Source organism: Trichechus manatus, unplaced genomic scaffold, assembly GCF_000243295.1.
Source record: "Trichechus manatus latirostris isolate Lorelei unplaced genomic scaffold, TriManLat1.0 scaffold00053, whole genome shotgun sequence".
In the NCBI taxonomy this organism is placed as follows: domain Eukaryota; kingdom Metazoa; phylum Chordata; class Mammalia; order Sirenia; family Trichechidae; genus Trichechus; species Trichechus manatus.
This window is the reverse complement of record NW_004443989.1, coordinates 4,496,776-4,519,677: the sequence shown is the minus strand read 5'-3', so window position 1 is coordinate 4,519,677 and position 22,902 is coordinate 4,496,776. Positions and strand designations below refer to the sequence as shown.

The 22,902-nt window shown below is 43.8% G+C and overlaps 2 protein-coding genes across 2 annotated transcripts in view; both read left to right on the top strand.

Moving 5' to 3' along the window:
* Positions 1-6,141, top strand: part of LOC101340975 (polycystin-1-like protein 2) — a 99,284-nt gene extending 93,143 nt beyond the window's left edge. Inside the window, exons 36-39 of the mRNA XM_012555923.1 lie at positions 1,562-1,772; positions 3,826-3,927; positions 4,450-4,581; positions 5,980-6,141. Of these exons, the coding sequence (XP_012411377.1) occupies positions 1,562-1,772; positions 3,826-3,927; positions 4,450-4,581; positions 5,980-6,141 (607 nt within the window). The remainder of the gene's footprint in view (positions 1-1,561; positions 1,773-3,825; positions 3,928-4,449; positions 4,582-5,979) is intronic.
* A 4,688-nt stretch (positions 6,142-10,829) lies between these two features.
* GCSH (glycine cleavage system protein H) overlaps positions 10,830-22,902 on the top strand; it is a 35,907-nt gene continuing 23,834 nt past the window's right edge. Inside the window, exons 1-3 of the mRNA XM_004377714.2 lie at positions 10,830-10,977; positions 15,290-15,369; positions 16,634-16,697. Of these exons, the coding sequence (XP_004377771.1) occupies positions 10,830-10,977; positions 15,290-15,369; positions 16,634-16,697 (292 nt within the window). The remainder of the gene's footprint in view (positions 10,978-15,289; positions 15,370-16,633; positions 16,698-22,902) is intronic.

Below are 22,902 nucleotides of genomic sequence, written 5' to 3'. Positions count from 1 at the left end.
ATCTACACAGTCGAATGCCTTTGCATAGTCAATAAAACACAGGTAAACATCTTTCTGGTATTCTTTGCTTTCAGCCAGGATCCATCTGACACCAGCAGTGATATCCCTGGTTCCATGTCCTCTTCTGAATCCAGCTTGAATTTCTGGCAGTTCCCTGTTGATGTACTGCTTCAACCGCTTTTGAATGATCTTCAGTAAAATTTTACTTGTGTATGGTATTAATGATATTGTTTGATAATTTCTGCATTCTGTTAGATCATCTTTCTGTGGAATAGGCATAAATATGTACCTCTTCCAGTTGGTTGGCTCGGTAGCTGTCTTCCAAATTTCTTGGCATAGACGAGTGAGCACCTCCAGTGCTGCATCCGTTTGTTGAAATATCTCAGTTGGTATTCTGTCAATTCCTGGAGCCTTGTTGTTTGCCATTGTCTTCAGTGAAGCTTGTACTTCTTCCTTCTGTACCATCAGTTCTTGATCATATGCTATCTCCCAAAATGACTGACCTTTGACCAATTCTTTTTGGTACAGTGACTGCATATTCCTTCCATCTTCTTTTGATGCTTCCTGTGTCATTCAGTATTTTGCCCATAGAATTCTTCACTATTGCTACTCGAGGCTTGAATTTTTTCTTCAGTTCTTTAGCTTGAGAAATGCCAAGTGACTAGGAGGTGATATTATCGTCATCTCTATTTTACATATGAGGAAATTGAGTCTCAGAGATATTGTTTGTACAAGGTAACACAGCAAGGAAATGAAGGGCCTAGAATTTGAGCTTTACATTCCTATCTCCACTGTATACAGTGTCATTCATTCAACAAACAAGCATTGAGCCCTTCATTGTGCCACACCGATGTTGCTACACCAACTATATGACAAAAACTCCACTCACTTTAGAGGTCTCAGTATCAACAGAATTCTTCATTTGTCTGAGTTCAGAAATTGCCAAAGCCGTTTTATCTTTATTCAAGCTGATTATAAACCTATATAGAAATTATGTGAAAAACTAAAAGCTTTAGTCTTCTTGTGGGGGGTGGCGAGAGGAGCCCTGGCAAAATATAGCCTGGAACCAAATCCAGGCCCCCACCTGTTTTTGTAAACAAAGTTTTATTGGAACACATATTGTCTATGGCTGTTTTCCCGCTACAAAGGCAGTGTTGAGTTATGACAAAGACCATGTGGCCCACAAAGCCAAAAATATTTATTATCTGGCCCTTACAGAAAAAGTGTGTTGACTCCTGCTTAGAGAAGAAAGCCTGAGCTCTAGGAAGGAAACTATGGTGAGTTTTAAGGTCATATAGGACTAAGATAATTGGCAGCAAGTACCATTTTTGAACCATCAATATCCCCTACACTAGCTATGCTTTGACTCCTTACAACGATTTAAAACGTGTTTGATTCTTGTCATTCACAGACATGTTTATTATTTAGAGGGATTATAAAACAATTTTATAGCAAAAGAGTTCTTCCCTTTTCACAATGAGTATCAGAAAACATAAAAGAAATCTGCCACTATTGATAGAAAACCTGGATTAGTCATATTTGGTCTTATTTGGTCCTGCAGGGGGATCAGTTTTAGTGAGACAGCAGCAGCTGACGCTGCCCTTGGCTACATCATTGCCTTCTTGGTACTCCTGTCTACGGTGAAGCTATGGCATCTGCTCAGGTTGAACCCCAAAATGAACATGATCGCATCAGCCCTGTGCCGTGCCTGGGGCGACATCTCAGGCTTTATCATCGTCATCCTTGTCATGCTCCTGGCTTACTCCATCACTGTAAGAGGCTCCTTCTCTTTGGCGAAAACTTCAGGGCTGGTTTCCATGGAAGTCAAGGCTTCTCAGTGGTGTAGAGTAGAGGGTTAGGGCTTGGGTAGCCCTGGGAACCTGAGGGAGATAGTGGATCTTCTGAGTATGGGGGCTTTTAGATAGAAGCTCATGAACCAGCCACCCTAAACGGCAAAGGCTAGGACCTCAGGGAAGAGTGAGGAGGCATGGGCTCTAGGGCTGGAAGGGCCAGCTTCCCCCAATGGAGGACTCCTGTCTGCATCCAGGTCCTGCCTAGATGAGCCAGTTCTGCTATCTCAATTGTTCAGGAGGCACAGGGCCAAGGTGACCCCTCTGGTTAATCCCTGACATGCACAAAGCATGCCCTATGTCCCAGGAGAGGCAGAGGTGAATTGGGCATTCCTTGTACTTGAGCTGGGGAGGGTGTGTGTGTGGGCTGGGGTGGTGGTGGTGGGTGGACACATTCACAGGCCAGGTCAACACTTGATGCCGTAAGGCTGGAGGCTTGATCTTAGTAGGGCCAATGCCATCTGACTCAGCCCCCTGACATATAGTATTTTGACAATCATATCCCTTTTGTGGCTGAAAAAAACCCCAAACGTTAAACTTCCAACTCTTTAGTATCAAGAAATGTGAGAAAGAAAGACCCTTGCTGATCTCCATTCAAATATGCCAAGGGATCTCTACCAAGTCCATGATTCTCATCATATACCTGATCTGCACTCATCTCTGACCATTCATCCCAAACCTGACCCATGCCCCGCCCCTGGCCACTTTCCCCATTCTCACCTGGGCCCCCACCCAGTCTCCCACCTTCCACAATTTCTCTGATCTGCATGCCATCCACTAGCCCATCTTATTCCTGGTCCCCACTTTAGCTCTAACTTTCACATATTAATGATCCTCTCTGCATCCCAGACTATCACCTGAACCCTGAGTCCCCTCCACCTCTGACCTCACTCCATCTTCCTCTCCATCCTCAGAAATGGGGTAGGGTGCATTGATGGAGTGAGGGTATATACTTTACACTTGGTGATTTCTAAAAAGCTAGAAAGCCGGAATCCATATTTTTGTCAAAAATCCCTGCCCACATGCCCTGATTCATGTGGATTTGATCAGTCCTCCATCTGCAGTGCATGGGCCACAAGGATGTCACCAACTCAGAGTCGGGGGTGCTGGGCCTTCCTCTGGCACAACCAAAAAAAAACCAAAAACCAAACCCGCTACTGTCGAGTCAATTCCAACTCATAGCGACCCTATAGGACAGAGTAGAACTGCCCCATAGGGTTTCCAAGGCTGTAGTAAATCTTCACGGAAGCAGACTGTCACATCTTTCTCCCACAAAGCACCTGGTGGGTTCGAACCACCAACTTTTTGGTTAGCAGTCGAGCGCCTCAACCACTGTGCCGCCAGGGCTCCTTTCTGGTATAACAGTCTTGGAGAAATCCTTTGGGGAGGAGTTTGAGGAAAACTGTGATGGGGAGAAGATCTGCCCAGGCAGAGGAAGCTCAGGGTCCTTCTGTCCATTGCCCTTCCCCAGAGCAAAGAGGGGGCCTACAAGAGCCCAGTTTTACTTAGTGAGTCTTTGAGCAGCTATCTGGGTGGAAACAGGAGCAGCTTGGGAGGTGGGTACCTGTGCCCAGACGTGCCCTGAGCACTCTCTCTATGCTAGCAGATGTGGACAGTAGCAGCTGGCCCCTCAACAGGCTGTGAACAACAGAAAAGGTCCTGGTCAAGGTCGTCCAGCAGGCATTTCCAAAGCACACAACACGTACAGACAAGTACATATATGCAATATCAATGCACACAGGTCTACCCATGCACACTCACACACAGGGACATGCATGTGGCCTTGCACATACCCCATCCAGGCTGAGTTACACATACACCCACCAGCATGACCCCATAGGCATGGACATCTTTTGCCAGGCCAGGCCAAGGATGTGTACAACCCGGACCACGCATTCTCTGCTCAATGACAGGTTATTGGGGAGGAGAGGCTTCAAGTTTCTGTCTTTATTCATAAGGACTCTTTCCATGACAGTCACACTTAATATTTGGTTGGAAACTCCTTTCCTACAAAACCCTCTTTGATGCAGTGGAAACAATGATCAGCCTTCAGCTGGGAATCTTCAACTACCAGGAGGTAATAGGATGGTGGGGGAGTGAGATGGCCCCTGCCCACCTATGTCAAGCCTTTATGAAAATTAGAAAAATCACCTCTACTACCCCTCTCAATGGACAGGCAGGCACCAGGCAAGTTTGGACAAATAAAACCCTTCCCTTTCCCCCACGCAGATAGCTCCACGCTAGGGCCCACAGCTCACCCGGTGGGGGGGGATACCTCTGGTTACCAAAGAACAGTAGCCACTTGCTACTCAGGGGAGGGCCACACTGGGGGTCTCCAGAAGGGAACTGTTCCTGGCCCTAACCAGAAATAGTGTCCTGACTTTGGAGGTTGTGGCAGTGGGGAGAAGGGGATGTGGCCCTTTTCCTCTCCTCTTGAGAGAACCTCCTGGACTCTCAACCCTCAGGGCAGAAGGGGACCTTTCTGGTTGCAGGCTCTGCCCAGTTCCAAGAACCAGTTTTCCCTTCTGAGGCTGCCTAGTAGGGGTGGTGGCCGATGGGAGCTGGGTCACCAGGGGATGACTGGCTTTCCTCCTGGCAGGTTCTGGACAATAGCCCAGTGCTTGGCTCCCTCCTGGTTGGGTCCTGCATTGTGTTCATGACATTTGTGGTGTTGAATCTATTTATCTCTGTCATCCTGGTGGCCTTCAGTGAGGAGCAAAAACACCATCAGGTGAGTCTTTCGCCTGTTCTTCAACAAAGACCTTGAACTGGCTGAGGTCATGCCTGTGGTGCCCAGGAACCGAGCAGGAGTTTGCAGTGGTGGAGGGTGGGAGGGGAGGTAGCTCCTCCTCTGAGCACTCCTTCACTCTCTCCCAAGCAGAGCTTCCTGGATATTTAAACACTTGTTGTTAGCTGCCATCTAGTTGGTCTCCGACTCATGGCGACCCCACGTGCAGCGGAACGAAATGCTGTTCAGTCCGGTGCCGTCCCCATCATTGGTTGTCGATCAGACCATTTTGGTCTAGAGGGGTTTTGGAAGTAGGTCACCAAGCCTTTCTTTCTAGTCCATCTTAGTCTGGAAGCTCCACTGAAACCTGTTCAGCATCACAGCAACACGCAAGCCTCCACTGACAGACAGGTGGTGACTGCACACGAGGAGCATTGGCCGGAAAAAGAACCCATGTCTCCTCCATGGAAGGCGAGAATTCTACCCCTGAACAACCACTGCCTCACTTAAACACAAGTGGGTTTAAATAGACAGTGTAGCTCAAAGCCCTCATTTCATAGGAGGGCCTGAGGTCCAGAGAAGGAAATTATTTCCCTAAGATAACAAGCAAGTGAAAGTAGAGCTAAGACTAGAACCTGGGTCTCCTACCCAATGTAGAACTCTGTTCACTACACCAGTGATTCTCAACAATTGCACATTAGAATCACCTGGGAGGTTTTGGAAATTACTGCTAGTCCTGCCGCACCTGCGACCAACTGAACAGACTCTCTAGGGGTGTGATTCAGGCACTGGTATTTTTTAAAACCACTATAAATGTAAAAAATAGTTGAAATGGCAAATATTTTGTTACATATATTTTACCACAATTAAAAAAAATAGGTTTATATGCCACAAGTGATGCTTAAGTTCGTGTTCAGTAACAGCTGAAGCTTTCTCAGTTCTAACCTGGGAACTTAAAATACTGCTAGGAAACCATGGCATCCTCAGCAGAAAGAAAGAGGAAACCCACTGGGGATAAAGGAGGACATATACCCCCTTGAGGAGTCCCTGGGTAGTGCAAACGGTCAATGCACTCAGCTGCTAAGTGAAAGGTTGGGGGTTTGTGTCTACCCAGAGGTGCTGTGGAAGAAAGGCCTGGCAACCTATTTCCAGAAAAATTGAAAACCTTACGGAGCACAGTTCTACTCTGACACACATGGGGTTGCCGTGAGTCAGAGTCAACTCAGTGGCAACTCTTTGGATTCCCAGATGAAGGTCAATCCCAACACAAAAGAACTCTAAAACATAAAGTGACTTAGGCTGTGACCAAACTGGACAATTAAGCCATGGTTTCCCCTCAGAATGAAAAGCCTCGAAAGAGGATGGTTCTATACATGGTGCATGGTTCTTTCTCCCCTGCAGCTATCGGAGGAAGCAGAGATTGCCGATTTGCTACTGATGAAAATACTCAGTTTCCTGGGCATTAGAGGTAAAAGAGAGGAGCCTCAAAGCAGCAGTGAGAAGCTTGGAGAGCTGACAGAAGCTGGGGCCCCTGAACTGGCACACGCTGCACCCAAGGTTTAAGCAGTTGGTGCACATGGGTCATCACCTACAGAGTGTGGGAATGGACAGAGCCTGGGGCCTACGCTTACCAGCAACTTGATAATCTCTCCAGATTGATGTTTTTCTGTGTCCATAGAACAGTTACTAAGCCCATCACATAAAAAATAATAATAATAAATAAGTCAACATATACATACATATATGCATACATACATAAAGTTGCAAATGACTATGAGAGTCTGTTCAAATGTATTTCCTTCTAAAAATAAAACAAATATTGTCTGGAGTTAGGGGGAGAAAACCTTCCTACAAACTAATTATTTCCCCTTCTTGGTTGGTCAGGGGTCACCTTTGAAAGACCCTGGTTCAGGGTTTCTCCAAGTATGTTTGAGAGGTGCTAATAAGCATCATCCCCCTAAAAGGTTTCTGGATCAAATAAATGTGAGAAACACCGGTTAAAGAGGCCATAGGAATTCTTTAGCATAAGAATTGACAGAGTTTTAAATATGCTCTCCTGGGATGAGTGTAGGGAGCCCTGGTAGCGCAGTGGTTAAGCGTTCAGCTGCTAGTTGAAAGGTTAGCAGTTCAAACCTACCCAACGTTCTGCAGAAGAAAAATGTGGCAGTCTGCTTCTGTAAAGAAAAGATTTACAGCCTTGAGGAACCCAAGGTCGAGAAGGCGGGAGTGTTGCGGGATTGGCAACCAATGACACAAAACAATACGTGTATTAATTGTTCAATGAGAAACTAATTCGCTCTGTAAACCTTCATCTAAAGCACAATTAAAAAAAAAAAAAAAAAGATTTACAGCCTTGGAAGCCCTGTAGGGCAGTTCTGCTCTGTCCTATAGGGTCACAATAAGTCAGAATCAACTTGATGGCTATGGGTTTGGTTTGGTTTTTTGGGACGTTAGCATGAGAAGTAAAGTGTGTCTGATTTTCAGACTTCTCTGGCCAAGAAATTAGGTCCTGAAGCATTTCACTCAGAGCTGGTGTTCTTTAGATGAACTTTGGGAGCTAGTGATCTACACAAGTGGTTCTCAACCCTGGCTGCGTGCTAAAATCCCTAGACTTCATCCTGATACATCAGTATCTCTGGGCTGGGACCCAGGAATCAATAGTTTTTTAAGTTCCCCAGGTGATTCAAATGTAAGAACCACTGCACTAAATGGTAACCCATGCCTCTTGCCAATGAATGGTTTAGGGTAGGCACATGACTCAGTTCTGGTCAATGAAAAATGAGAGAGGTCTTTAGCAGGCTTCTGGAAAATGTCTCCTTCCCAATAAAAAGAGACACACAGTGATGGGCTCTCACAATGCTGGACATTGTCTTGTCTGGGTACGATGCCTGAACCTTTGGCAACTACCTTGAGACCATGAGGGAACAATCTGAAGATTGCAGAGATAAGAGATGAGAGGAACCTGGGTGCTTGATTATTGTTGTTAGCTGCTATTAAGTGGGCCTCCAACTCATGGCAATCCCATGCAAAATGGAAAGAAATGCTGCCCAGTCCCACACCATGCCCTTGATCAATTGTGGATCAGACTGTTGTGATCCATAGGGTTTTCATTGGCTGATTTTGGGGTGTTTGGTAAAGTCTTTAAACCGCTGACATAACAAATCCTATAAATGAACAACTGCCAGCCTTCTAGTTGGATGCGATCACACATCTTTGAATGACAGTTGACCAAGATCTCACCCTACCACATCCTTCTACAACCTGATGACAAAAACCCACAAACCTACAGGCCCAGGATCCTTTATAAAGATAGACCCATATAACATGTAATATACACCAAAATCTTGGGAGATTTAATCATCTTCTCTCCACCCGAATGCCCATCATCCATTCTTTATTGTATCAGGTATGAACATGAGCTGTGTATACAGAGATGCTCACCAAATAACCCATTGTGAGGGGAGCAGATGTCTGCTGACAGACTGGTACACAAACTCACCCCAATGCATACAGTGAGTTTGTTTTAAATAGGAAAAGTACTGACTCATATTTCGAGAAGTTGTAAGTTCTTCACCTCTCCCCTCTTTCTCTTCTACTCTCTACTTCCCTATCAACTGTAAATATCAAACTAGTAACTCCTTTCAATGTTATTGTTATAAGAGAAAAAATATGTATCAACTTAAAGAGATGAGCTGACTCTTTCTGAGACACCTGGAAGAAGTGACCAACTACAGACTACAAGTGCCTGTACCAAATGTGCAATGAGATGACCTTTCAAATCTCAAGCCATGGATGTAACAAGGATTACCACGTTGAAGGAAAAAAAGAAAAAGAAGAAGAAGAATTTCTGACTATCCTCAATGCTTGTTAAAGAAAAAATATGACATACTTTTTTTTTTTTTTGGTGGAAAGGTCTGTGATGTAGCCTACACATTTATATGTGGTCTTGTTCTTTCCACCAAATGAGTTGGTGGAGTTGGGAATAAATATTTATTTTAGGGTAGGGGTTGCATTATGCTACATTGGTTTGTATGGTATCAAAACAACAATAAAATCAGAATATTGATTACTATAGAAGCTAGACAAAAGCAGTGTAGACCAGTGTGAGCCAGTCAGCATCCCAAAAGGAGGCAAGTATTACAGATCTTAAGAGCACTCCCTTGCAAATCAGTCAAAATAGAGGTCAAATCCTACCTCTGCCACTTAGTGGCTGTTTAAGCTATAAAATGCCTCCTCCATTACCTTCCTGGCTACTCAACCTTTCTGCCTCGTCCATGAAATCAGAGTAATACCTACCACAAAGGGGCCTGGAGAGGATTAAAAAATAATGTTTGCACAGTGGCTGGCACATATTTGTTGTTGCTGGCTGCTGTCATGGACTGAACTGTGTCCCCCAAAAATATCTGTCAACTTGGCTGGGTCATGATTCCCAGTATTGTATGATTGTGTACCATTTTGTAATCTGATGTGATTTCCTTACATGTTGTAAATTCTATCACTATGATGTAATAAGATGGATTAGCGGCAGTTATACTGATGAGGTCTACAAGATTAGTGTCTTAAGCCAATGTCTTTTGAGATATAAAAGAGAGAGGCGAGCAGAGAGACATGGGAACCTCATACCACCAAGAAAGCAATGCTGGGAGCAGAGTGCCTCCTTTGGACCTGAGATTCCTGCGCTGAGATGCTCCCAGTCCAAGGGAAGACTGATGCATCACAAGGACCTTCCTTCCAACAGAGAGACAGAGACTTCTCCTGGAGCTGATGTCCTGAATTTGGACTTGTAGCCTACTAGATTGTGAGAAAATAAATTTCTCTTTATTAAAGCCATCCACTTGTGGTATTTCTGTTATAGCAGCACTAGATGACTAAGACAGCTGCCTTCGAATGGATTCCGACTCATAGTGACCCCATGTGTGCAGAGTAGAACTGCTGCATAGAGTTCTCAAGGCTGTGACCTTTTGGAAGCAGATTGCAGACCTGTCTTCCAAGGTGCCTCTGGGTGGGTTCGAACCACCAACCTTTCTGCTAGTAGTTGAGTGCTTAACTGTTTGCACCACCCAATAATGACTCAATACATGGCTGTTATTTACTTAGAGGAAATGAAGATGATAGCGCTTGCAAGCCACTCCACAGATGTGGTGACCATCCCTGGTTTATAAGGGGGGCAGAAGCTCCGTACAAGAGCATATGGCCCCCTCAAATACACACACACACACTTTAAGGTGCCAAGCCTGTGATGCTGAGGGTGCAACACTTGAGATCTGTTTTTCACTAGGGTGTTTCTTTGCTGGCTTATGCCCAGTTCCTAAAATCTGTGCTGACAGTTTCTGTCTCCTTGGATGGGGGCAATGACTTCTGCTTTTCTTGGAAGGCCTTGGTCGCTGTGCTAGCCACTTAAGCAAGGCACTGTCCACGCTGGGTCTTCACCGCCTGCCTCTAGATGCTCCTGCGGAAGCTGACTGTGGTCTAGTATCCACCAAGAAGTCATTTCTGACTCTAAGACAAATCCCTTCCCTCTGTGAGCTTCACGATTCTGTCTGTCCACTGTTTAGGGTGCATGGGCACATTGGAGTCTGTAAAGTAATAAAGGGGGTTCCTGAATTATTTTCAGTTTTTCAAAAAGTCTGAAAAGAAATTCGGACTTCTTTTAGACTAGAAGTATCAGCGCGGCTTTGGCCAATGCCCAAAACCCATCTTTGAGCTGCAATGATTCTGGTTGTCCTATGAATCCGGCTCCGGGTAACCTTGATCCTCTGTCGAGGTGGGGCGCCTTGACCTCTCCAGGACTCACGGTTCAATGGCTCAGGATTGTGCAGGCAAGGCCCACCCATCTTGCCTGGAGCCCTTCTCACCGGGGGGACGCAGCCCTCAAAGCGCGCGGAGCCCCCAGCTGTTGACTAAGCACTTCCAATCGCCCCGGCGCGACCCTGGAGCACAGCCCCGCCCCTGGACGCTACACCCTACCGCGGCCTTGCCTTGCTCCTATCCCGCGCTTGTCTCCGCCCCTCGTACGTAGCCTCATCCGGGCCTCAGGCCCTGCCCGATGTGCACGCACCCCTGCACGTCGCCCTATCCGGTGCCGCGCCCGGCCCGGGAGTCCCCGCCCCCCAAGTACCGACCTATCGGCCCCGGCCCGCCCGGCCCCGCCTCGCCCCGCGATCCAGCCGGCTCGCTCCGGCCCAGGGCCGCTTTGCCCCGCCCCGCCGGGAGCGCACGTCCTACGCTGCGACCCCCGGTACTTTGCGAACATGGCGCTGCAAGCGGCGCGGAGCGTGCGGGCCGCGGCCTGCAGCCTGCGCGCGCTCTCAGCGCCCTGCGCTCCTTGCCCGCCGCGGCGCTGGTGGCGCTGGCCCGGCGCCTTGCGGACGCTGCACACGGGCCGCGCTCTGTTCTCGGGTAAGCGCGGACGGGGGCGGGCACTGCGGCACTTGGACCGCACGTGGGCGACCGGGCAGGCAGGGAAGGGTCGGGAGGAGGGACGGAGATCACTTCGCGCCCGACTCACCTCGCTGGTTTTTCGAGAGGAGAGGTGAACTTCCCACCCCAGACCCACGCCAGGGTTACCATTTCCACGCTGCTTCTTAGTGTGGAGATCCCGAGAGTTAAGTGGCCGCCGTTGCCTCTGTTCATCTCGGCGTGAGAAGGCACAGTCCATCTTTGTCCTGTGGGTTAGATGGAGGCGGACCAGACTGGAGCCCGGCGGGCAGAGGCGTCTAGTCCGAGTCCGGCAGGTGAGTCGGCCGCTCGCCGCCGGAGAGACCAGGGAGGCAGCATCGCTAAGCTCCGAGGCGACTGTAGTTTCTCTCACATTAATTGTGTGCATCGTGAGACCCTGGACGTGGAGACATAACAGAGTTTAGTTTACTAAATGGACCAGTATTGAGAACTCCGAGTAAAGTCAAAGCAAAAACACTAAAATCAAAGCCCCGGACCCAGAGTTTTACTAGCTAAAGCGAGCATGACGTTGAAGACGCAACTGTTTCCTAAGAAGAGTCAGAGTCGGCTGGATTCTACAGAAGACGTTCTGCTGAAGTTTGTCCCAGTCAGTGATGTCTGTTGGGGCTGAAATGAGGCCTACCTTAAATGACTTGAAATAACTGGGAGACCTACCCATCAAATGTTTATGCACTAGTGCTACTTGTGCAAACACTGTAGGGAAAAACAACTTTTTTACTTTACGCCCAAATACTGCGGACATTAACTGCACCTTTTAAGAAACCAGGCTTCTTAGGAGGCATAGATCAGTGATGGCTGTTTTCTCATTAGTTCATTGTTTTAGAAATCCATTTGGGATCAGAAGAGTTGGCATTTATTACAAACTCCGAAGCGTAAATATTTGCTCCCCCTCCCTTGCTAATATTCCCTCAAGTATGTTTGTGAAGTGTTTCAGTACATTACCAGTTTGAATACAAGGGTAAAACGTTTTTAAGACAGAAACTGAATTTAAGCCTACATTTTTTGTTATTCAATGTTACATTATCTCTAGCTGTTTGCATTTTCTACTTATCTAGGTAAATATTACCCAAAACATCGATACCCCTGATTTGGTTAAGCACCTAGGTTTTTTTGTTTTAATTTCAAAATGATTTAACTTACAAAGTTGCAAGAATACAAAGAACTCCTGTAATCACAAATTCATTCATCAGTCGTTAAACATTTTGCCACGTTTGCTTTTCTCTCCTTTTCTCTCTCACAATGGATAAATACATCCCTGCACACAGACACACCTTTTGTCCTGATTAATTTGAGAGTTAGTTGCAAACATCATGACCTTTTACCCATGAAAATTCAGCATATCAGTGAATCACCACATCAGTGAATTAAGTGAATCTTAAGAACAAGAATATTCTCTTATATAACCACAGTTATGTTAGCAAGGTTAAAAATGTGGCATTGGTTTCTTATATAGTCCATACTCAAATATTGCTGATTACTCCAATATTCATTGTGGCAAACTCCCTCTTCATCTAGGTCAAACTCAGGGCTATCCATTCCTTTAAAAAAGAACAAGCACCTAGGTTTTTAATAGCAGCCAGAGCCAGTTCCAATTCTGGTTCTACCTCTTAGGAGCTATGGATAGATCACTTAACTTCCGGGGCCTCAGTTTCTCTCACCAGAAAAATGGGGATGATAATACCTACCTCAGAGTTGACGGGAGGATGAAATGAAATAATGTAACTGCTGTACAAACAGCTTGACACATAAGCACTTGATAAATATTACTTGTTATTAAACAGTAGTGTATGGCATGAAATAAATAGTAAAAAAAATTTACCAATATTAATGTAAAACATTTTATCTGACCAGTGACTTTGGAAGGCAGAAAATGTAAAAATTTCATGAATTACTCAAAACTCCTACTTTTCTGAAGCCAAGAACTATGTATTTCAAAGTGTAATAAGAAAGTAATAATTACCTAATCTCGTGTCTACTTGTTTTCCTAGTGGACCGAGGGTTAAAGGAGAATTGAACTAATCGTTTTCTTAGCCTAAATAGCATGGTGTAGTAAAAAGACTATGAACTTTGAAGTCCAGTGGGCCTAGATGCATTTTAGCTTAGTAATGTTGCCGCCTTTTCCTCTAACCGCGTCACTCAAGTTAACTAAATTGAGTGTCAGAGCAACCTTACTCCTTAAGGTTATCTTTATAGTTAGGCAAGATGACAAAGCCAAAATCAAGTGAGTAGACTTGAATGGGTTATATATTTACAGTTGTCCAGCCCTTACTTTAAAAAGACATTAGTTTTCAATTGCTCATAACTGGCAACGCATTTAGCTAATTCTAGAGTTGTAGCAGACTCCCTGGGTAGTGCGAACGGTTAAAGTACTTGGCTGCTAACTGAAAGGATGGAGGTTTAAGTCCACCCAGATGCTCCTTGGGAGACAGGCCTGGTGATCTACTTTAAAAAAAAAAAACAGCCATTGAAAACATGGTGCACGGACACACATGGGGTTGCTATGAGTCGGAATTGACTTGGTGGCAGCTGTTTAGAGTTGTAACAGAATGATAGGGAGAGCTGAGTGTTATAGCTGAACAACTTCTAGATATTTTGCTCAGAATCCCCTTAACCTAACAAACTTTAAAAAAATTATTTCAGTCCTTCAGCTTTTGAGTGCCTACCATGTGCCAAGCACTGTGTTTAGAACTGGGAATACAAATGGAAATGAGTTAGAATCGGCTCTTACTGGCACTGTAGTTTCAGTCTACTTCCTGGAGGAAACTGACAAATGGGCTATTTCAGTGTAGTATGTTAAGTACTGTTACAACGCCAGAGGTGAGGTGACTGTTCTGATTTTACAGTTTGCTTCTTTAAATGATGGTAGCCACTCTCTCCAAGGGCAGGCTTGGATTAGATTAAAATAAAATTTTAAGAATTTAGTGAAGTTGCTACAGGGGAAGTCAGCACAACTGGACTAAACCAAAGCTAAGAAGTTTCTTGAATACAGTCAAACACTTTGAGGGACAGAGTAGTAGGGGTAGGGATCTGGGGACCATGCTTTCAGGGACATCTAAGTCAAGTGGCATAACAAAGCTTATTAAGAAAATGTTCTGCATCCTGCTTTGGTGAGTGGCATCTGGGGTCTTAAAAGCTTGCAAGTGGCCATCTAAGATGCATCAGTTGGTCCTAACCACCTGGAGTAAAGGAGAATGAAGAACACCAAAGACATAAGGAAAGTATTAGCCCAAGAGACAGAAAGGGCCACAGAAACCAAGACTTCATCAGCCTGAGACCAGAAGAACTAGATGGTGCCTGGCTACCACCAATGACCACCTTAATGGGGAACACAACAGAGAGTCCCGGGTGGAGCAGGAGAAAGGTGGGGTGCAGAACTCAAATTCTAATAAGAAGACCAGACTTAATGGTCTGAGACTGGAGGAACCCCGGAAAGCATGGCCCCCAGATTCTCCATCAGCCCAGAACTAAAACAATTTCTGAGGCCAACTCTTCAGACTGGGTTTGGACTGGACTGTGGGACATAAAGTGATACTCAGGAGGATTGTGCCTCTTAGCTTAAGTAGATACAAGAGACTAAATGGGCAGCTTCTGTCCGGAGGTGAGATGGGAAGGCACAGAGGGTTAGGAGCTGGTTGAATGGACATGGGGAATCGGGTGGAAAGGAGGAGTGTGCTGTCACAGTATGGGGAGAGCAATTAGAGTCACATAACAATGTATGTATAAATTTTTATATGGGAAAAAATTAAAGAGTTTAGTGAAGTTGTTCCAGGAGGTCAGTTTCATTCCTGTGAAATTTCACTTTATAACCAAGTTGCAGTGAAGCCCTCTGAAGTCTGCTCTACCTAAAGCACATTTGCCTTTTATGAGCAAAACCCCATCACTCCAAGTCCGTCTTCAGAGGGGAGTTTTTTGATAAACCATGTTTCTATAAGACAGACCAGTAATAGATAAGTACATATCTGAAATGTGCTCCATTTTGTGTGTGTGTGATTTAGACTAAGAAATGTTACAGCAAATAATCAAATCTCCAAATGGTGTACAAATCACGCTGTTTTACCTAACATATCACGATTGAGATGTGTTCTTTTCACATGATCTCGGTTGCTTCCTGAGCAGTGTCCTCTTTAAAGCCAACATCAATAAGTCAAACACAAATATTGGGAAAGTCTTGCCTTTTGACAACATTGATAGGAAAAGTGTTTTTTAAGAAGCGATGCCACTGCTTTTCTGAAATACTGGTCTTCTCTTTTAGTGCGTAAATTCACAGACAAACATGAATGGGTAACAACAGAAAATGGTATTGGAACAGTGGGAATCAGCAATTTTGCACAGGTATTGAATTGTCTTGAAATATTTGTGACAGTCTGCTCTTGCTAAATTGGATTGTCTAACTTTTAAACGTTTTGTTGATTCTACCTTTACTACTTCGGGCCCTTTTCCCATGAAGCGCCCCTTAGAAAAAAAGCAATTACAAGTAAAACAAAATTAGTTAGGTAAGTATGTGGTGTTTTAAAAGATGTTGAAAGATTGAAACTTAAAATTAAGGTAGGGAACATACCTTATTCAATAAACAAATGTTTGTTTCATATGGGGGCAGTTAAGGAAAGAGGAAGAAAAAGAACAAGCAAAGGGCTGGGGTGTTGACAGTCTTTTGTGGGTGTGGTAATACATACATGACCAGGGGGACGTGAAGAAGAGGGAAAACTAGATTGGCACAGTTTATACAAAGGTAATTATATATATAGCCAATTTTATCTCTATTTATTCCCCCGATCCCATATTGAGATGTTTAAAAGAAAATGAGAAACAAATAGCAGCAAAGTTTAAAAAGTAATTGATTTTCTACTGGATGTATGTTTGATGGGGCAGGGAGGGGGAAAGGGATATTACTGATGGTAGTATGTATATAATATTCCTCAGATATGTTGGATTATCAGAATGTGAGACACTGATACCTTCGTTGTCATATCTGTGTACCTATGTATAACTATAAACATTGTATAACGTTTATTATACATTGTGAAACATTGTGTAAGATGTGGCCCTTGCCCTTCTCGAGTTTTATCTGTGAGGGAGAGAACAATCACCTACATGGAAAACAACATACAAAACATTATGTGATAGATAGCGCATGAGTGGTACAAGGGGCTGTAATTCATTCACCTGATGGAGAGACCACGTCTTATTGAAGTCAAGAGGTCTTCAGGAAGTACAAGGAACAAGGACTAGGTTTTGTAAAATCAGTGGATAGGATTTCAGCAGATTCAGTAGGGGAGATAGCCTGCAGTGGTGGAAAAGCATGAAGTGTGTTTTGAGAGGAGCTAGTAATCTTGTTTGGGGTATATGGTTCGTGACAGGAGTCACTATAGCCTATGGGCCAAATCTGGCTAGTTGCCTGTTTCTTAGAACTTCTGAGTTAAGAATAGTTTTTTACATCTTTAAAGGGTTGTAAGAAAACACAAAAAATGTGGCCCTTTACAAAAATTTGCTGACTTCTGAATTCTAGGGGATTTAGCATTTGCATTGTTCCTATTTACTGGGAGTCTAATTTGATTTCTTAGTGATTTATCTCTCTCTGTCTCCCTCTTTTTTTTAGGAAGCTTTGGGAGATGTTGTTTACTGTAGTCTTCCTGAAGTTGGGACAAAATTGAACAAACAAGGTGAGTGTTTTTCTCATCTTGGTATGTGACATGAATTTTCTTTACCTTGAATAATAACTTACTTGCACCCAGGATCAATTAGAGTGCTTTTGACTCAACTAACAGAACACTAAAACAGAAGTAGCTTACACAAAACCTGAACCCGTTGCCACTGAGTCGACTCCAACTCATAGCGACCCTATGGGACAGAGTAGAACTGCCCCATAGGGTTTCCAAGGAGCGCCTGGTGGATTTGAACTGCCGACCTTTTGGTTAGCAGCCGTAGCTCTTAACCACTCACCACCAAGGTTTCCAAGGTTTATTATGATCTCATTCAAGCAGTCTGAAGATAGGTGTTGTGGATTGAATTGTGTCCCCCAAAAATGTCTGTCAACTTGGCTAGGTCATGATTCCCAGTATTGTATGATTGTCTACCATTTTGTCATCTGATGTGATTTCCCTATGTGTTGTAAATCTTGTCACTATGAGGTAGTAAGATGGATTAGTGACAGTTATATTGATGAGATCTACAAGATTAGATAGTGTCTTAAGCCAGTCTTTTTTGAGATATAAAAGAGAGAAGCAAGCAGAGAGACAGGGGGACCTCATACCACCAAGAAAGCAGCATCGGGAGCAGAGTGCATCCTTTGGACCCAGGGTTCCTGCGCAGAGAAGCTCCTAGACCAGGGGAAGATTGATGACGAACCTCCCTTCAGAGCTCACAGAGAGAGAGAAAGCCTTTCCCTGGAACTGATGCCCTGAATTTGGACTTGTAGCCTACTAGATTGTGAGAGAATAAATTTCTCTTTGTTAAAGCCATCCATTCGTGGTATTTCTGTTATAGCAGCACTAGATGACTAAGACAGAATTTGATACCAGGAGTACGGTGCTGCTCTAACAGATACCTAAAATGTGACAGTGGTTTTGAAACTGTGAAGGAGTAGGGGACTTAGAAGTGTAGAGAACTGTTAACACGGGAGATGGCACAGATGGTGAGAAGCAGCAGCAGAGGATCAGCAGCGGCAGAGGACCGGCAGCAGCAGAACCGGGAGACCAGCACCAGACATCGCTGGAGCCGACCCACGGAGCAAGAGAGCTGAGTGCCTTCCTGCTGAAGTCTACTGGTGGAGTGGGGTATCTCCAGGCACTTACTGGTGGAGCTACAGAGCTTTGGAACACTTGCCTCAGCAGGGCAGATGCGGGTGTGAGGCCCAAGGGCTGAGAGGCCGAGGAACCAGGAAGCAGAAGTTCAAGAGAAGGAACACAGGAAGTCGAACTGCCTCAGTCTCAAAAGGTATGGCCTCGACCTCAGGTTTCAAAGAGTGGAGCCATAGCCTCTGGTGTTTCTAAGGGTGGAGTTGCCACTCAGATGGACTAGGAGAATGGTGCGCCTAAAAGCCAAGGGAGCAGAGTTGCTGTACTAGTGGGCCTGGAAGGCAGAGCTGAAGCCCAAGGCCAAGGATTAGTGGCAGTTATATTGATGAGATCTACAAGATTAGATAGTGTCCGAAGCCAATCTCTTTTGAGATATAAAAGAGAGAAGCAAGCAGAGAGACAGGGGGACCTCATACCACCAAGAAAGCAGCATCAGGAGCAGAATGCATCCTTTGGACCTGGGGTTCCTGCACAGAGAACCTCCTAGTCTTGGGGACTGTTGATGACAAGGACATCAGAGCTGACAGAGAGAAGGTCTTTCCCTGGAGCTGATGCCCTGAATTTGGACTTGTAGCCTACTAAGACTGTGAGAGAATAAATTTCTCTTTGTTAAAGCCATCTGCTTTTGGTATTTCTGTTATAGCAGCACTAGATAACCAAGAATATAGGGTTGGTCAGTGACTCATTGAAGGTCACCAAGGATGCAACCTCTTCCTTCTTTTTCTGCTTCAGTGTGTCAGAGGCAGTGTGTGGCTCCAAAATCTTCAAGTATCACCTTCTTTTTTTCAATGAAGGTTATTGTTTTCAATGAAGGTTTACACAGCAGTTTAGGTTCCCGTTCAACAATTTCCACGCAAGTTGTTCAGTGACATTGATCAAGCATCACCTTCTTAAATGACAGCATCTAAAAGCTAAGAGGGAGGGGCAGGTGCTCTTCTTTTTCTCTTTATCAGGAAGGAACATCTCTACCAGAAATCTCTCAGCCAACATTCTCTTGCATCTCATTAGCCAGGTCTAGGTGGTATTGCTGCTAGCTATGAGGGATGATGAGAAGGAGAGTAAACAAGCATTTTCTGACATGACAACAAAAGGTAGGAAGAAAAAGTGGAGGGAAAGGGCTCTTAGCACACTCTTGCCATGTGCACATTGATGTTGCTTGATATAGCTGAGGTCTATTAAGTTTAAAAAGTAAAATCTGCCTTTCTTTTGAGGAAGTAGAGCATATCAGTAAAGAACATGGGCTTAGGGGTCACAGCCTGGTTTTAAATCCTGGTCCCACAATTTAGGGGCTCTGGTGGTGCAGTGGGTAAGCATTTGGCTACGAATCAAAAGGTCAGCAGTTCGAGTCCACCAGTCGCTCCTTGGAGACCCTATGGGACAGTTCTACTCTGTCCCATAGGGTCACTGGGAGTCTGAATCGACTCAATGGCAACAGGTTTGGTTTGTTTTTTTCCCACAATTTAGCAACTGTGTGACTTTGGGGAACTACTTAATTTAGGCCTCCCTCATCTTTAAGTTAGGATAATACCTATTTTTGTAGGATTGATGCAAGGATTAAATGAAACTACCACAGTGTCTGGCATAAGGTAAGGGCTTGACAAATATTACTTAGTGTTACCAGGTAGATTATTCATAAGATCTTTGAAATATATAAGACAGCTGTACAGAATTTCTAAGTATCTTTTTTCTAAATATCTTTGACCATATTGGCCATATCTTTTCTGCTGCATTTTGGCCATTATACAATATAGATCATGTCCCTCTTTGAAAACCTTCTTGGAAGCCTTTTCTTATAAGACCCATGTCGTGATTGATAATCTTTATCTGTCCCTTTTTCCTTTTTCTAACATCACAGCAAAATTTTTCATTTACTTTTCTCATGTTTTGTTTGGTGTGTACTCATTCTGCTACTCTCTTAAGCAGATCATAAGTTTCTGAACATCTCTTTACAAGTGAGCAGCATGAACCTTCTTGTGCTTTATTAATATTAATATTAGGTAATAGCCTAAGACTAATTGAATGCTCTCTTTAAACTTTCTGCTAAAAGGTTTTTTGTTTTTAATGGATATAAAATTTATACACAGTGAAATGTATGGATCTTAAGTGTACAATTCAGTGAGTTTTGACAACTGAATATACTTATGTAAACCACCCCAGTCAAGATACAGAATATTTCCCTTACCCTAGAAAGTTTCTTTGTGCCCCATCCCAATCAAAATTCTTCTGCAGTACAGCAGTGTTCACTGAAGCACTGTTCACAATAGCTGTCTTGGTCATCTGGTGCTGCTATAACAGAAATACCACAAGTGGATGGCTTTAACAAAGAGAAATTTATCTCTTCACAGTAAAGTAGGCTAAAAGTCCAAATTCAGGGCGTCAGCTCCAGGGGAAAGCTTTCTCTCTCTGTTCACCTTCTCATCAGTGTTCCCCTGGACTAGGAGCTTCTCCGTGCAGGGATCCCAGGTCCAAAGGACGCGCTCTGCTCCTGGCACTGCTTTCTTCGTGGTATGAGGTCCCCTTGTCTCTCTGCTTGCTTCTCTCTTTTAGATCTCAAGAGATTGCTTCAAGACACAATCCAATGTTGTAGATTGAGTCCTGCCTCACTAACACAACTGCCACCCATCCTCCCTCATTAACATCATAGAGGCAGGATTTACAACATAAAGGAAAATCACACAGTACCAGGAATCATGGCCCAGCCAAACTGATACAGCATTTTTTCGGGGACATAATTCAATCCATGACAGTAGCCGAAAGGTGGAAACAACCTAAATGCCCATCAACAAATGACTGGATAAACAAAATGTGGTACATACATACAATGGAATACTACTCAGCCAGTAGGAGAAATGAAGTCTTGATACATGCTACAGTATAAGTGGAGCTGGAAGACATTATTCTGAGTGAAATAAGTCAACCACACAAGGAACAAATATTGTATGACCTCACTTATATAAAAAGACAAAAGGCAAATGTATAGAGAACAAAGTTTATTAGTGGTTACCAGGAGTGACAGGAAGGGGAATAGGGGGAGTTAAACAGTGATGGAAAAATCCCATTAAGGGTAGGGTTGCACAGCCGATTATTGTAATTGCTGTATACCTGTAAAAAGTTGAATTGGCAAAAGTTGTCTGATAGATATATTTACAACAATGACCAAAAAAAAAAAAAAACAGCTGCTGGGGCTACTTATATACAACCAAAAACCTTTTTGGTTTCTTGGTTGGGAGGTTTAGGGTCATGGTTTCATGGAACATCCCAGTTAACTGCCCTAATAACATGTTTAGTGCTTCTATTCTACCTCCTAGTTTGTTGCATAGTGCCTGGGGTCTTAAAAGCTTGCAAGCGGCCATCCAAGGCACAACAATTGGTCTCTATTCTCCTGGAGCAACAGAGGAAGAAGGAGCATCAGGAATAGAAGGAGGGTATGGAATGTGTTGGTAAATGCCTCCATGAACAACTGCCTCCTTCGTCATAAGACCAGAAGAACTGCATGGTGCCTGGTTACCATTACTTAACATTTCGATCAAAGATTCTGTAGAAGAATCCTGATCAAAAGGGAGAAGATACAGAACAGAATTTCAGATTCTCATGGACTTGAGACTTCCTGGAGTCATGAACGTTGGATGCACTCCTGAAACTACTGCCCTGAGATAATCTTAAAACCTTAAACCAAAAATAACCTCTGAAGTCTTATTAAAACCAAGCAATAGTTTAGCTTAAGTAGTAAAAAACGTCTGCCTTGAGCATTATGCTCTTTTAAGAACTGTCTAAACTGGATCAGATTGACAACAGCAACTGAAAATATTAGATAGGAAACTTAGGGGTCAGTGAGTTTATTTTAATGGGGGAGGAACAACTCAGAGAAGGAGGGGGAAAACAGTTACACAACTCGAAGATGTAATCAGTGTCACTGAATTGTACATGTAGAAACTGTTGAATTGGTATATGTTTTGCTGTGTATGTTCTCAACAGCAAAATAAATTTAAAAAATTCTTCTCCATAGACAGCTTCTGCTCTGATTGCTATCACCATAAATTAGTTTTGCCTATTCTTTAGCTTCATTTAAAAGGAAGCACACAGAATGTATTATGTCTTACTTCTTTAGTTCTGTATCATGATTTTGAAATTCATTCATATTGCTGAGTGATCAGTACTTCTTTTATTTATTTTTATTGCTGAGTAATAGCCCTATCATGGATTGAACTGTGTCCCCCCAAAAATGCGTGTAACAATTTGGCTAGGCCATGATTCCCAGAATTGTGTGGTTGGCCTCCATTTTGTGATTGTAATTTTATGTTTAAGAGTTTTAGGGTGGGATTGTAACACCACCTTTTATCTCTTGAGATAAAAGGAAAGGGAGGCAATCAGAGAATTGGGGGACCTCATACCATCAAGAAAGCAATGCCAGGAGCAGAGCGTCCTGTGGACCGGGGTCCCTATGCTGAGAAGCTTGTAGTCCAGGGGAACACTGATGAGAAGAAGGCCCACAGAGAGAGAAAGCCTTCCCCTGGAGCTGACACCCTGAATTTGGACTTTGAGCCTACTTTACTGTAAGGAAATAAACTCTCTTTGTTAAAACCATCCACTTTTGGTATTTCTGTTATAGCAGCACTAGATAACTAAGACAAGCCCATTGTATTAATATAACACATTTTTATCCATTTTCCTGTTAATAGATTTTTGTGTTGTTTCTAGTTTTGGGTTATTATGAACAAAGCTGTTATAAACATTCTTGTGGAAGTCTTTTTTGTGAGCATATGTTTTCATTTCTCTTGAGTAAGTATATATAAGAGTGGAATTTGTGGGCCATAGTGTTGATAAGAAATTGCCAAATGGTTTTCCAAAATGGTAGTACCATTTTACATTCTCACCAGTAATAAAAGAACATTCTGCTTGCTCCAAATTCTCACCAATTCTCAGTAATGTCAGACTTTTAAATTTTAGATATTCTAGTGCATATGAAATGATATCTCATTGTGGTTTTAGTGTGCATTTCCCTAATGACAAATCAGGGTGAGCACCCTTCTCTGTGTTTTCTGCCATTCATATATCTTTTTTTTTTTTTTTT